The sequence below is a fragment of the Phocoena sinus genome, chromosome X (genome assembly GCF_008692025.1).
Source record: "Phocoena sinus isolate mPhoSin1 chromosome X, mPhoSin1.pri, whole genome shotgun sequence".
Classification (NCBI taxonomy): Eukaryota; Metazoa; Chordata; class Mammalia; order Artiodactyla; family Phocoenidae; genus Phocoena; species Phocoena sinus.
In genome coordinates this window covers 128,786,147-128,801,984 of record NC_045784.1, presented here as the reverse complement: position 1 = coordinate 128,801,984, position 15,838 = coordinate 128,786,147, and the positions used below count along the sequence as shown (strand labels likewise).

Sequence of the window (15,838 nt, the reverse complement as noted above, 5' to 3'; positions counted from 1 at the left end):
GATAGTATTCGGAAGAAAAGGGAAATCAATGTGCTATTTACCTCCAACTCCACCTCAATCCCTTTACTTCCAGCCAGAACACGACCTTTCCAACTACTCCCCACCTCATGTTTGTAAAGAGAAAGGTGGAACTGATTCAACTGCCCAAATAACCACAAAGTAGAACGAAAAAAGAAAAGAAGGTAAAACGGAACCAAAAGGAACTATGAAAGGAGCATAGTGTCACTCTGGGACACTATGGAACTAATACATATGGTACACCCAGTAAACAATGTTGAACACCACAAAGGCAAGAGGGAAGAGGAGCCGGGAGCACTGGTCGACCTTAGGGATGTAGTCAGGGTGAAAGAGCTTGGAAGAGAACCCTTTACTGAAGGAGCACCCAGGGCTTGGGGGGGAACTGTCATCAGACTCCGAGTTAGTGTTCTTGTCTGGATCAAAGCCCATAACATTACCATAAAGGCTCCAGGTACTGTCAACATTATACTTGAGTTGCTTCTCAAGGTCAAGGTAGCCACTCTCAACTCTGACGTCATCAGGCAAGCTACAAATGTCATGAAGGGTGCTATGGATCTCATCAAGGGTGTCATGGATCTCCTCAAGGTTGTAGTTTGCTTCTTGCACACACCTCTGGCTGTGGACAAGCAGATGCTTCCTACTGGGGCCATGGTCTTGGCTCTCATCGGAGTTGGAGCTCTCTTCAGAGTCTTCTGGGTCACAGGTCTCAGCACGGCCATGGGCCTCTGCACAGTTGCGGATTTCAGTAGGAATAACACTGTCATCAATATCAATATCATTAACGCGAATGCCATAGCTGGGCACGGCCTGCTCTGAGGTGGATGGGAGGTCACTCAGGCTTTCTGCAGTGGCCAGCCAGGACTGGTCCGAGAGAGAAGACAGTGAGCTGAGGCTTTCTGAGGAGGCCAGAGGTGCCTGCTCTGAGATGGAGGCTAGAGAGCCGAGGCTTTCTGGGCTTGCTAGGCCAGCCCACACCCGTCTGGAGGGAGGAGAGCCATTTTCATCTTCTATGTGCAACTGGTCATCCTTTAAGGAGACAGTGGATAGACTCATGAGGTCGAATACTGCATGTACAATCACTTTTAGGGAGTGTGGGGGGGGGACTTTCCTCATGAGCACTTGTAACATGACTGATGGGCTCTTCCACTGAGAAAGCCACCTCTTCTTCCTGGGGTCTCTTGTGCGCAAGGTGCTGAGGAACAGGACCGAGAGGCTGTTTGCATGCAAGGGAAGTTCATGGCTCTTGCCCCTCTGGGGCAGCTGCTCCCTCTGGAGTGCTGTGTAGTGGACAGAGGCAAGACCTCCTCAGGTAGGTGGGGGTAAGTTCCCTGTAAAGGAGGGACATTAACGTACTGCCAGCAGCAAAATGCTCAGCATGGCTTTCGGAGTCAAAAGAGCAAAGGAAGGAGGGTTAGGTCAGCCTCTCTGGTGTCTCTTCCTTTCAGCTTCCCTGTGTTCCCTTTCCCTCTGGCTCCATTGCCTGCCACTGGAGGCATGCTAAGTAGACTGGATTTGAAGCCCAAAGGTCTTGGGAAATCTATAGCTCTGCCACTTATGACCTTGGACAATGACTCAACCTATAAAGGAGTGATGATAAATTGTTCTACTTCTTTCTTACCTGGAGTGCGTGTGTGTGTGCGTGTGCGTGTGTGTGCATGTGCGTGTGTGTGTGTGTGTGTGCGTGTGCACGTGTGTGTGTGTGTTGTATGAGGATTAAAGGAGCTAAGAAATTTGAAAGGGTCAAGTGCTAATCTTAGGTTTAAGAAGTGCTCAAGGAAAGCAGATTGTCAGTCAAAAAGCCAAACCTGCATCGCCTCTTGGTAGCGGTAGCGGGTCATGACTCTTTGGGCTCTTCTGAGTTGCCTCTGAGAGCGCTGAGGTCCTCTTCGGCTGTAGAAAACATAGTTGATGTAGACATATTCTAGCAAGGACAGGAACACAAAGAAGAAGCATACGACCATATAGATGTCAATGGCCTTGATACAGGAAAATTGGGGGAGTTTATTCCGCAGATGTGAGTTGATGGCATTCAGGATGAGCATTGAAGTCAAACCTATAAACAACATAGCACAGGGTTAGTCCCCTCAGGTGGCTGAAGTTCTTGGCAAGCCATCAGGCCCACACCCCACTGGAAGGGAGCAAAGGCCATCTCTGAGATTGAGAGGGCCCTCAGCAAAAGGCCTTCAGCTTACCAGGCTTAGGGCCCTGGCTCAATTGCTATCTTTGCTTCTCCTCCCCCATCTTTACACCCATCCTGTACTTCAATAGTTTAGTGATTTCCCATTGCTCTTAGGATCAAGTCAAAAATCTCCAGCCATGGTTTCATAGTGATTTACATGTCCAGCCCCGTTTTGCCCTATGATGGTCCTTTCCCCCTTTGCCTGCTAGTATGTAAGCTTTCCTGTAGTCCATCCCTCAGAAAGTTTTGTGACCCCTAAAATATTACATAAATATAAAGGTTTAGCCTAGTGTGTGCTTCTAAAGAAGGAGGCTGAAAAGTCTGCCCCAAAGATGGTGAAGGAGAAAGCAGACCAGGGGCTGGGATACACAGGCATTCTGCAGAGTGGGACCAAATAAACTTGGGAGCTGATCTCTTTAGGCCCCTCCTTAGTACTGCTCAAAAGCCTTTGATGCTCCCCATTGCTTATACATGAAGTTCCAACTGCTTAAAATGGAATTTCAAGTTCTTCCCAAGTCAGCCCAAGCTGTCTTTCTGCTACTCTCCCCACTTCCCCAGCTTGTGCTCCAGGCATCCTCCTGGAAGTCCTCAAAACCCAGTTTGAGCAATACTTTCTTGGTGCAGTTTTAGCCGATAAGACCTGGGTCATTACCTGGGTCATTTCCTCCTCTGGACTCTGATAGCATTTGTCTCAGCATTCCATTAGACACTTGCCAGGAGCAGCTCATCTAGAAGCCCTCTGCTGCCTAATTGGGCATTTTGATATGTTGCTTAATCAATGTTTATTGTGTTGCATTTCTGATCTAAATTTGTGACTTGTCCATTCATTTATGTATCCAGCAAATAATGAATTCTGGTACTTTGGACCCAACATACCAAGATCCCAACCCTGATGTTTTTTTCACATCTGTCTCCAATGTTGGTCTCTCTGCTGTGGATTGGCTGGGCACCTGTAGTGTGCCTGTTAGGTCCCATCTTGTTTCCTTGCCTGTACAGTCACACACTGTTCCTTACTTTCAACATTTTTCTGAGCAAGACAACCCAAGTTCCTTCCTGGGATGGGAACAGGACCTACCTACTGTCACCCTGGCTGCAGAGGATTCATAGTTCATCCAAAATGATATCCAGGAAACAACAGTGGTGAGGACAGTAGGCCAATAGATCTGCACAAGGTAGCTGGTGACTTCCCTCTTGACCAGGAACCTCACTATCAGGCGCACATAGGAACCTGGCAGGTAGACATACTGGTATTAGGGTGGTAGGGCTGAGGGGATTTTCCGAGTAAAGTACACGATGGTGGAGGGGAAACCAATGGCCAGTTCAGCCTCTAATATTACAGTCTGGGCAGTATGTAGACCTGACCCCATTTGCTGCCTTAAGGCCAGTGACAATGGCATGTGTCAGCAGGCCCATATGGCGTAGCAAGTCTACTATCTCTTCCTTCCTTCCTCACTTTCTCCATGTCAACTGAAGTTGAAATGGGAAAGACATGAGATATTTCAAAGCTACAACAGATGGAAGGGGAGAGGCTGGCCCTGGAAGGAGGCCTGTGGAGTGTCAAACCTGGCCAACTGCTTCCACACACATTTCCTCATTGGCAGAGGGTAAGCTATTGGGACTTTATGAAGGGGGCTTTGGAAGGTGTCCAGAACAAGAAGGGAATAGGAAAGAAGGAAGAAGAGAGTCTAGAGGTCAAAGGCAGAGGTCACCAGGAGTTTCCTAGGGTACAAAAGAGACAGGAGATAGGAGAGAAGGAGGGGGTCAGACCCACCTGTGTAGAAAAACACCTCTTTGCTAGTCATCGTCTTTCCTAGGAAACTGAACTGAGGGATGTGCAGCTTCTCAGTACCCTGGATGGCATTCCCATTGCCTTCCCAGTATAATAGGATGTCTTCAACTGTGTAGCCATCTAGGAGGGGGAAGGAAACAGAGTTAATCTCAGAAAGCAGGCATAGGCAGATTTCACACCAGAGGAGCTTGTGAAAACCAAAGGGTAGTTGCAACCTGCAATATTGGGGTACCTTTGTGTTTTGTGGGTCTGAGCATAAGGAAGGGGGTCACATGGAAAGAGAACTCTCAGTTTGAAGTTTCTTATCCAGGAAGGAAAGCACAGCAAAGAGATATGCTCCTACCCATTAGCTTGTGCACAATTTTCCCATAGCTAGGCACATTTCCCTATGGGACTCTTTATAGCCTAAAGGCCACCTTCTCCCTGATACCATATGTATATATACCCCTCTCTGTCTGTCTCTCTGTCTTTCTGTCTCTATCTATCTATCTATCTATCTATCTATCTATCTATCTATCTATCATCTATCTACCTGGGAGAGAGAGAAATGGGGGAGGGAGGGAGTAGGGGAGATATGCAGGCCCTCTCACTGTCAAGTTTGCCTTTGGCTTCGTCACGGCCCCAACCCTGGGTAGGGAAAAAAGGGGCCTTGGGAGACATACGTACAGCTCTCCACCTCCAGCTTGCAGGTCTGCTTGTCCAGAGGGAATTTTTGCAGATTCATGGAACAAGCTGCTGTGGTGGTGAGCCTGCAAAGGAAAAGCAAAAGGAAGAGAAAAGTGAGTCAAGCCCAGGCAAGCAACTGTTCCTGAGAAAACTGAAGGGGTGGGGTGGGGAGAGGCACCCCAAGGACTGACCCACTTAACACCTTCCCACACTGGCCACATTAGAGCTGGGTCCTCTTTCCCTCCCTTTCTTCTTTCCTTCTTTCTCCTCCCCCACCCCGCCCCCGCCCCACACGCTTCCTTCCCTCCTAGAGGAAAGATGAGTTGCAGTTGTGTAAGGAGGAGAGAGGGAATTTGTATGTGACAAAGACACCCAAAAGTCTGGTAGGACTTACACAGATGTCAACAGATACATGGCATGTCAGGAAGCCTCAGGGTGTCAGAATGGGAAGGGTCCTTGAGGAAATTAAATGCAGAGGCAGAAAGAGGACTTTCTTGCTGAAGGAGCAGCAAAGCTGTCAGGAGGAAACCGCTACACTGAAGCAGCTGAAACACCAGATCTGATGTGGAGTGCCTGTGTGTGGTGTGAGGGTACCGATGTGGGCAGTGGCCCCGGCCTACCTTTGGCCATGGGAGCTGCTCCGGTAGCAATCCCATCTCCGTGCATTGCTTATGAGGGTACTGGGGCTTAGCAAAATGCCAGTGGGTATAAATGGATAGGAGGGATTAATATATCTCAGGTGAGCTATGGAATGGGGCTTCAAGTTGTCATGTGGTAGGTCCAAGAGAGGAATCTGAGGAGGGATCTTGGAAGACCTGGGGAAGTGGGAGAAGTGAACAATGGGGAAGGGGATAATTAGAAAAGTTCTTTGCAGCCCCAGCTGGGAAGCTCTGGCCCCTTCCTTGTCCTGCCTTTCCCAGTTGCTGATACCACCCTTGTCCCTTTCAACTCTTGAAGTGATTTCCATTTTGTACAGTGGGTAGTGTGTGTGTGTGTGTGTGTGTGTGTGTGTGTATTTATCTCCTTTCTGTGAATTCTACATGAACATTAATCATCTGAGGCCCCCTTTGTGACCAGTGACCTGTTCCCTGTAAGCTTTGTTGTTCTCTGACTCCAGTGTCTGGGTCCATGGGAAAGTGGGTGGAGAAAGAAGAGGGAAACAAAGGGATTCAGCAAGAGAACCGCAGAGAAAGAGCTGTACCCTAGTAGTTCCCTCTTGGAGACATTTTCTGAGCTAAATTTATGTCTCATGCTTGTCTTGAGAGACGGTTTGTAAGAGATGAGGCTGTGCGGAGGGCTTTGGTGACTGTCTGCTATGCTATAAATATGCCAGTGAGGAGCTCCAGTGTGCACACATTCTGTTTGTACAAAGCCATAGGCAATATACGCACACTGCGCACCCTTGGGTCCCCTGCATGTTGAATATATGATCAATGGCAGAGACCAGTCCCCCTCCTTCACTGCATGGGAGACAAAAGACACAAATAAATAATAGAATATACATTCAATGCTAAGGCAAAGGGAGAGCTCTTCCAGTTGAGAGTATCAAAGATGATTTCTTGACAAAGAGGGCATTTGAATTAGGGATTGAAGGATAGGAAAGCTTCAGACTTGTGGAAAGAGGAACGGGTCATTCCAGACAGAAGCAACAGCATAAGGCAAGGTGTGGGGACAGGACAGCCAAGGATGGCTGTGGGAAACTCTGAAGGTTCCACTTTGACTACTGAGTGAGGGGGGCAGTGAAAGAGAGATTTGGAAAGCAGTGGGGTCCTCTGTGTGTCCCTTTGAGTGTGTTCATGGGATAATTAGTGGGAAGAAGGTAGGCTGTCATGGTGACCCCCAGGTCCCTGGGGGAACTCACCGGATGCCATACCGCACCGTTCCATCTGGCTGAAGCTGAAACACGCGATTTTCTACAGTCACATCATGCACAAAAGCATCCTTGCTATTTAGAAAGTAGCAGTCAGGGACCCACAACTTCTCAAGCATCCGATAGTCCAGGGTCAGGTTCAGATTGGTCTCATAGTATGCTAAACGTGTATCTTTCCAGGTCTGATGAAAAAACATTGTAATAGTATAGTCCTGAGGAAAGAAAGGTAAATCCTAGTTGTAAGTGAGGTTGCCCAGCTTTCTGTCCTCAGTGTTTGTGTGTATGCAGGTGTATGAAATACATCCTAAATATAGATGCATAACGAAACATATGTAAGAATGTTCAATGTTACGAATAATAAAACGAGCCCCATAAAATTAAAATTCAGGTTAAGAAATAGAATGTTCCCAATAACTATCAATCTTCAACGTGTCTCTTGCAGAACATATTTCCCACATCTCCCAGCAGTAACCATTATCTTAGATTTTAATGATAATAATCCCTTGCTTTTTCTATTTTTTCTCTATGTTTTCTTAAGTTTTATTGTCTATGTATTTCTAAGAAACATATTGCTTAGTTGGACTTATTTAAAATTTTTTTCTGAATGGAATCACACTCTATGTATTCATAAGTTGCTTCTTTCACTCAACATTATGTTTGTGTGTTTGCTCAGGTCGATTGTGTAATTAAAATTTGTTCACTTGCATTGCTGGATACTATTCCCTTATATGAATATACTATGTGTATTATTATGTGATGACACCATACACATCAAAATCGCAATGAAATAAAAACTATAAAGCAAAAGTTCCAGTTTATACCCCTATAAAGTGCAGATAAGAGCTCCCAATGCTCCTGTCTTACCAACATTGGTACTGTCTGACTTTTGACTTTTTGCTAGTCTGGTGGATATGTAATGGGTTCTCACTGTGGTCTTATTTTGCATTTCACTGATTAATAATAAAGTCAAGCATCTTTTCATAAGTTTATCTGCTACTTGGTTTTCTTCACAAAAGTGAAGTTCTTGTTTAAATTTTCTGATCATTTTTCTATTGCTTTAAAAATATTCTTCTCACTCTCACTCTGTGAGAGTGACATGGACTTATATACACTACCAAACGTAAAATAGATAGCTAGTGGGAAGCAGCCTTATAGCCTAGGGAGATCAGCTCGGTGCTCTGTGACCACCTAGAGGGGTGGGATAGGGAGGGTGGGAGGGAGGGAGATGCAAGAGGGAAGAGATATGGGGATATATGTATATGTATAACTGATTCACTTTGTTATAAAGCAGAAACTAACACACCATTGTAAAGTAGTTATACTCCAATAATGATGTTAAAAAAATAAAAATATTCTTATTAATTCACAGGAATTATGTGTATTTTCAATACCAGTCTTTTGTGTTGCAAATATTTTAGTCCAATCTGAACTATCCTTTCAAACTTGTCACGCTCACTTTGCTTTTTTATTTTGCAAAACAGAAGTGCCAGAAGTTTTGGCTAAAGAGAATATTAATATAGTTTAGTTACCAGTATTTATTTTTATAGTTTGTGTTTTCTGTGTCTTTTTAAAAAAGTCCTTACCTATCTCAAAGACACTAAAAGAATATCCTATATTATATTTTAAAACCATCATAAGCCTTTCACTTTAATGTCTGTAATACATCTAGATTTATTTATTTTTAATTTCAGGTGGCTGTAGTTTCCAAAACCTACTGTGCCCTCCATGTGGCCTCTGCTGCAGGTCAGAACAACAGGCTTATGACCCTGCTCCTTGTCTCATGGCTGGAGCTGACACACTTACCATAGTCATTTCTGAGATCTGTTCAATACTGGAGACATAGATAGATATTCCCACTGGCACAGGGGCACCTACAATACAGGAAGACACTATTACATGCAGTGTAGGAAAAAGGGTAAAACATGGACTCAGGAGCTAGACTGCCTGAAGTTTGAACCCCATTTTGGCACTTACCAGCTATGTGACCTTGAATAAGCTACCTAACCTCTCTGAGCTTAGTTTCCTCATGAGTAAAATGGGGATAATGATAGCACTTATCTCATGGTTAATGCAAGCCAAGCACTTAGAGTAGGGCCTGGCTCACAATATGCTGAAAAGAAAGAGGCCTAAATGAAGAAAAAAATAAGGCAATGAAACACTCTTTTTCCAAACCTTTTCTTGATAAAAAACTTAAGAGAAATGAGCCCAATGAGTGTGTTGTGTGGGAGTGAATTATGAGTTAATGTGTTTGCGTGATCATGTATGAGAGAATGTGTGACTGTGTGAGTGTATGTGAGCTTGTTAGTGTGCAAGGGAATGTGTGAATATGGGTGTGTTTGTAACCTTTTTTGTATGTGTGTGAGTGAATTTGTGAGTGTTTCCATGTATGTGAGCATGTTTCTGTATAAGTGAATGTGTGAGCACATTTCTGGGTGAATGAATGTGTCAGCATGTGTGTGTATTTGAGTGTATTGTGTGGGAGTGAATATGTAGGTTACTTGCGTGAGGCTGTTCACTTAGTGTATTTGTGAGCATGTCCATGTGTAAGTGAATGCATGATTATGTTTGTGTGTGTAAAGTTGTGTTTGGGAATGTAAGTGAACTTATGGGTGTATGTATGTGTGAGTGAGCAAGTTCATTGTGTCAATATATGAATGTATTTGTGTGTGTGACCTTGTTCACATGCAAGTGATAAGTGTGATAAATGATTACACTTCTACACTCACACCCATCACACTTATAACTGTGAGTGTGTAAGTGTGAGTGTATGTAAGCATGTTTATGTGCTTGAGAAAATCTGTGAACTTGTCCATGTGTGTGTGGCTGAATGTGTGTGTTTGAGTGAGTGTGTGATCATGCTGATGTGCAAGTGAACCTATGAGCATATCCATATGTGTTAGCATGTCACTATACAGGTATGAGTGAATGTGTGAGCATGTTCAGGTGCGTGTGTTTCTGAGTTGGTAAATATGTAGACGTGTTTGTATATGTGTGCATGTGTGAGTGAACATGTGGGTATGTTCATGTGTGTGAATGACAAAGCATGTGTGAGTGTGTGTGTCTATGTGTGTGAGTGAATTTGTGTTTGTATATCTGAGGATGTTTGTGTGCAAGTATAAGTGAATGCATGAGCATGTGGATGTATGCGGGTGTGTTTGAATGAATTTGTGAGTGTGTTTGTGTATTTGAGCACGTTTGTGTGAGAATGAATGTATGAACATGTTCATGTGTGTATGCAAATGTGTGAGCATGTGTGTTAGTGTATGTGAGGGTATATACGTGTGTGAGTGAATTTGTGTGTTCATGTGAGTGAGTACATGGGTGAGGGTGTTTGTGTGTGTTAATATGTAACTGTGATTGAATTTGTGCGTGTACATGTGCATGTATGCGTGTGTGTGTGTGTGTGTGTGTGTGTCTGTTTCTGCCTCCTGGCTTTCTTTTTCAGGACTAGGTGTTAGTGCTGCCCATTCAAATGTGATAATGGATGTGCAAATATGTACTAGACTATAAAGTACTGTGGAAAAATACATTTTGTTTCCTCATTGACTCAAAACTCTTCACCGGGCCTCACAGCTAAGCCATTATTCTATGTGTATTACATCACATAGCTGTTATGGAAACATGTGTGACGCTTCCAATTCAACCTGCTGGCTTCACTGCAGGCTGGGTACCTAGAAGTTGAGCTGCAAAGTGCTATTGGGAATCCACGTATGAACAGCAGCTGAGAAGTAAATGGGCCTCTGTGTGAAGGCATAGCATTCACAGCTATTGTGAATGATCGCTATGTAGTGACGGGGATTTCTAGAAAGGCAGTTTTTTTTATTACAGCCTTTCAGGCTCCCCACATGCGTTTAGATGAGGATGGAGGCTGTGTTACGCAGGCAACAAGCCCCAGAAGGGCCAGGCAGTCATCCCCTCAACTACCTCACTCTAGTGTCAAACTTATAATCCTAGACCATTCTGTGTCATTCAGGCAATCCAATCACTTACAGCAGAATCCTGGGGACCCGAACCCTAAAGTGCCAGGGCTCAGCTTTGTCCAAGATTCCCAGTTGAAGAGGCAAGTGGGAACTGAAGTGCAGTCCACATTCCCCTCATCAAGGCATGAGTCTTGGCCCAGAACTGTGGCCTGGAGGAAGGAGACCTGGGATCTTTTTCTAATTTATCCACCTAAATTAGGAGGGAATATCTTATGTGCTAGTAGTGGTCAGAACAAGAGCTTAGCTAAGATATCCCACATCCTTACAAGGATAACAGAGGGGAACAAGATGCTTCCAGGTAAGGTATCTAAATGCTATCTCGGGGGTGATGGCCTCTGTCCCATATCCCATCGCTGTCCTTCCTGATGGACTCAGGAAGGCAGAAAAAGTGGGAGGGGGTAATCACGTCCCTCCCTCTTGGAAACTTTGCTACCCAACCCTACTTCCTCCCTCACATCCATCAGAGTACCAGAGGAAGAGGAGGTAAATGAAGGAATGATGAAGATGTCCCATTTATTCCTTCACTCCACACCTATGTCATACCAGGTGATGGGCTAAGCAAAGGCCTTAGGGACCTGCCTTCTGCAGTACGTGCTCAGAAAGAAGCAGCTTTGTTAACTTTCCCTGGTCCCTCCTCCTCCTCTTCATCCTCCTCTTCTCAAGGAAGGAATGTCTCCCACTTGAACCCAACCACAGTTAGTTAGGTCATGTCTCTGCATGTGGGGGGCGTGTGTGCCTGTGTGTTAAGCTCTGAAACTCTACATCACTTCAGACACAGAGGGAAATTTGACTCTGTGTCTAGTGGGAGTCATGGGCTACCCCAACTCTAAACCCCCTGGCCCAGCTCTCCAATTGACTGCCTCCCCCCAACCCAATAAAACAGCCCCAGACTTAGAGTCTGTAGTTCCTCCTTCTGTCTAAATGCTAGAAGGTCCTGCATTGTCCTTGCTCTCCCACCTTCATCTACTGTTTGGCCAAACTGGGGACCCAGCTATTCCCATACTCCCCAGGTCTGCATGCCCATAAAGCTTAGGTAACCGAGGAGGTTAGGCATCAGGTGTAAACAAATCCAAGTTAGCTCAAAAAATGGTGGTGAGGTGCCTTGGAGATACCATGGGCCAGCCACACCTGACAATCCCCAGAGGGTGGTCCTTGCCCCTGTTTTGTCCCCATAGCCCCGGATGCCTGCAGAGATGGCAACCTGAAGCAGCAAGGAGAACGTGCTTGATATACTTGAATGGCTGTTGGTTAGCCTTTGCTGAGAAATAGGAAAACAATGAATGGAGAAAATGTAACAGCTACACCCTTGACACCCACTGTTGCTTGGTGCAACTGGTCCAAAACCAGTGTCATGCAATGGAGTGCTGGCTGTGCCCTAACACCTGAATTTCTATAATGAAAGAACTTACCTTCTGCCCTCTCCACTCCAGCCTCCCACTCCCCAGTGCACACTCACCTTGGATCCAGGGACAGCACGGCCTTCTACCCTCACACTCGGAGGAAGCAAAGCAGCCAATGGGATACCAGTCAAATGTCCAACCTCCAAACCTTAGGGCATAGGGTGATCAACTTGGTTTTCAAGGGGGCTTCCTAAGCAAATCACAGAGCCCCCCAGTGGTCTAGCACAAAGGCAAGTGCTAACAGCTGTGTGCCCTTTAGGGTGGAGGCTTTATGTATTCAGAAGACCTCTATTCATAGGTACAAATGTGAATATTAGCATTTATTAACCCTTTAGATTGGGTGTCTAGTTCTACAACCTGCAGGAAGGAGAGTGCTTCTCTGACTTAGCCGCCCTACTTTTTAGTTCTTTCTCTGTTTCCTCTGAGCCAAAATGTGACTAATGTCTATTTAATTCACCCTTCCTCTTTTCTGTCCTTGGTCTGGGTTTCTTGGGTGTCCCCTCAGCCAGAGAATGCTATTCCTGTTCTGTGGTGTCAGGGAAGTTTGCCTGTTACTTCAAAGCTGTGTGATGGAAGCCAGTCACCCTTTCCAAAGCCAGGGGTAGGGGGAGGTGAGGCTAGGCAGAAATAAGAGGAGAAATTGATGTATTGGCTTCCTGGAGGTTTGTACTTCAGTTTCCTTGTCATTTCTCACCTTTGTGTTTAAGATCTGAGTGCTAGGCTAAGGAGTTTAGATTTTATTTTGCAGTTAAATAAAGCCATCAAAAGTTCCTGAGGTGGTTAGGTGGGATTAATAAAGATCATGCTGACTGCAGTGTGTTGAATAAACTGAACTTGGTAGGAGCTGAAGGCTTGGGGAGGGGGAGCAGAAGCAGAAGTGCCTGGGACCCAGGTGGGTGAAGTAAACTAGGCAGAGAAGTCCATGCCCTTAGTTTTAAGCCAGCTGAATGGAGTAAGTGCCCAGGGTGCAAAGAATGTGTTCACAGGTGGAACACGTGTCCTCCCCATAGATGGAGCAGAAAACTCTAGCATGAGAAGCACACCTGGTGTGATTAGTGCTTCTCCAGCCACCCCAGGGAGTGTGCTTCAGGCTCCGTGCCACTGTAAAGGAGTGTGGAGGGGGCAGAGGCCTCTTGCATTAGAAGGCAGAGAAGTGGGAGAAATTCCAGGGGCAGAGTGAAAGGCCTGTGGGTTGGGGGCCTGGGAGTGCTCTGCTACAGGTCTCTGTAGTGTTGGGAAGGTGGGGTTTGGAGAGGCACAAGTGTCCGGTCTAGAGGACTGCTCCTGGTCAGCTCACTGGGTGGGGCTGGCTTGTTGTATCTCAGCTCTAGTATCTGGACGTGTCTTACCTCCAAAATTGGGCCTCAGACGGACATCATATTTCGACAGCACCCTGTCCAAAATCTTGTGAACTATAGCTTCATTTGCACAATTTTTGCTGAAAGAGAAGTCATTGGTAAATATTGGTCATCAGTGAATGCCACACTGCTTCTCAGAAAACAAACAACAAAGAGCACCCTAAGCATCAACTTGCCAGGGCCTTCCCTCCTGCACACATGCAGACATATACAGTCATACATGTACACGTCTCTCCCTGCTCCCCTCCATCCCTGCAGTGAGTCAGCCAGAAGCACAGCAGCGACGCAGACTCCTCTTCCCCCCTCCTCCTCCCCAGCTTTTATCCAAAGGGTGGGGCCTCAGGACTGGATTCTTGTTACCAGGCAGAATTGGGGGGATGGGGGGAAACTGTAGGGGAAGTGGAGAGAAGAGGGTGTGGGCAGGTGTGAGCCCTCACATAATGTATTACTTCAGCCCCCTAAGGAGCCCCACTTTACCATCAGCCTGGATGCAGCTTTCCAGGTTGGTGGGAGTCCTCTTTCCGGGGGCACCTGATTGCCCCAGGAAAGGTCATCTTTCACCCTCAGTAGTCCCATGAGCTGATCCCACCAGTCTATGTTCTCTAGCTCAGTCACATTTCCCCTACCTAGGCTAAGGCCAGCATTTTGTTGTCACGTCTATGTGAATCTTGTTTTTGTACACCTCTGTTTCTAAGACTTGGCATATTACATATGACACAGAGAGACAGCCTTGCTCATGTAGAAGAGTTTTATGACCCTCATCAATCACCATTTTTGATTCTTGGGGTTCAGGGCTGTCCTCAAAAACACATGTATTCTTGGAGCAGGCATCTCTTTGGCTAAGCATGTGCTTCCAGCCTAGACATGTCTTGGGTGAGCACATGTAAATGGACCCAGTGCAACCCTGCAGAGAGCTGGCCTTTCCAGAAGTCTCTGATGTGCCCTCCCAATTCACCTAGTCCTTCATGGGGGGCTCTTTTCCCCAAAAGGGGCTTGTGAATGAGAATAGGTCCTGGGCATCACTATGACTCTTAGGATCTTTGATGCATTGACTATGGAATGTCAGCCTCTGCAAATCTCTCGTGTGTGTGTGTGTGTGTGTGTGTGTGTGTGTGTGTGTGTGTGTTCACTAGCGCAGTTTGGTATGTTGAGTTGAGGACATTGCAGAGCTGTCTGCTGGAACCTTGCCCAACTATGCCCCCTTTTCCTAATACATGTTCATTTCTGGTTTGCTATTTAAAAAATTATTCTCAATCATCTTTAAAAAAAACTCATCATCTTTAATGACAAAATTTCAAAGTGTGCACATGAATGATTCCTGAATTAAAGCAACACATTTCTGCCTGTTTAGGACCACACACACATTATCCATATGCCAGCGCTCAGGATCTGTGGCCACCACAAATACACATTTCCATGTGATCTACATGTAAAGGCTGACTGTTTAACATCTCTTCAGTTATTTGCAGACCCAAACAAACTTGAAATCAAACAGCTAATCTTCAAATGTTTTCACAGGAAGCAAGTACAAAAATGCACCCATCTCAGGCCACAAGGTTATATGCTATACAGCCGCCGATCGCACTGTCTGGGCTACGATGAGGTTGAGTCAATAATTTCTATCTGCAGCATCGGAAAAGGTCCCTCACTGCTCAACACACGCATTCAGGAACACACGCACGCACCTCATGGAATAGAAAAAAAATCCGGACTCAAACAGGTGTCTCTGCTGTCTATGTTTTGTGAATTTCTCATCACCCTGTAACCCCTTCCCCCAATCCTACAGGTGCCAAAGGACGTGACTGGGAAAAGCTACTAGGGGCCTTGGTCCCCGGGGATGGATGGCAGACCTTGGGGTGAGAGCATCTTTCTCCCCCACCCCCCGGGGCTGCAGTTTGGGCACACGCGGGGCTCTGTCAGGTCAGGCGCCGCAGTAACAGGTGGGCTGAAGCACAGGGCCCCCCGCGGCCCCCACTCCCATCCCACCAACCTCCAGGGACCTGTAGGCAGGGCCCGCACGCCAGGGCTCGGCGAGCCCGGGTCCAAGTCTTCCCAGCCCGTTCCGTCCAAGAGGTCCGAGGCTGCCCATCCTCTCCTGTCACCGCCATGCCCAGGCTGGTGGCTCCCGCTTACCAGTTGAAGAGGTCCAGGACGACATCGGGCACTGTGGAGGAGAGCTCGAAGAAGTGGAACTTCGGGGTGGGATTGAGGTCGTTGCCCTCCGCGAGCCAGGTTCTGATGAGCAGCAGCAGCACAGCGGCTCGCAGCATCCCACGGATGCCCATGGCTACGGCACTCCGGGGGTCGGAGGGCGCGAGAGACTGCCGTCAGCCGCCGGGGAAAGGGACGGGGTGTGGGCAGTGCGGGGAGAGAGGGAGCTGGGGGGTCGCTAGGAGTCGTCTCTAAGGAGTAGCGAGAGTATGGGGAGCAGGGAGCGCGGGGTTCGGACCGGAGCCCAGAACCCAGGGGGAGCAGTCCTCCAGTACCTCTGCCCGACGCAGCGCCCTCAGGACGCGCCCAGCAGGTGTGAGGTGCGCTCCGTCTGCGGCCGCTCCAGGCTGCGACTGGGCACCCAGCC

The 15,838-nt window shown here is 46.8% G+C and overlaps 1 protein-coding gene across 1 annotated transcript; it reads right to left on the bottom strand.

The window, feature by feature from the left end:
- Positions 1–243: 243 nt before the first annotated feature.
- Positions 244–15,545, bottom strand: GABRQ (gamma-aminobutyric acid type A receptor subunit theta). Its single transcript, XM_032620707.1, has 10 exons — positions 15,394–15,545; positions 13,252–13,340; positions 8,326–8,393; positions 6,514–6,734; positions 4,653–4,735; positions 3,969–4,106; positions 3,273–3,425; positions 1,828–2,071; positions 574–1,066; positions 244–510 (listed from the first exon to the last, which is right to left on the bottom strand). Exons 1-10 carry the CDS (start codon positions 15,543–15,545, stop codon positions 244–246), a joined length of 1,908 nt encoding a protein of 635 aa, XP_032476598.1.
- Positions 15,546–15,838: the final 293 nt, after the last annotated feature.

Coding starts and splice junctions, on each gene's coding strand:
- GABRQ (XM_032620707.1), bottom strand. CDS start 15,545: ATGGGCATCCGTGGGATGCTGCGAGCCGCTGTGCTGCTGCTGCTCATC. Junction 4,736..6,513: donor ACGGTGCGGTATGGCATCCG/GTGAGTTCCCCC, acceptor TTTCCTTTGCAG/GCTCACCACCACAGCAGCTT. Junction 4,107..4,652: donor CAAGCTGGAGGTGGAGAGCT/GTACGTATGTCT, acceptor TCCCCCTCCTAG/ATGGCTACACAGTTGAAGAC.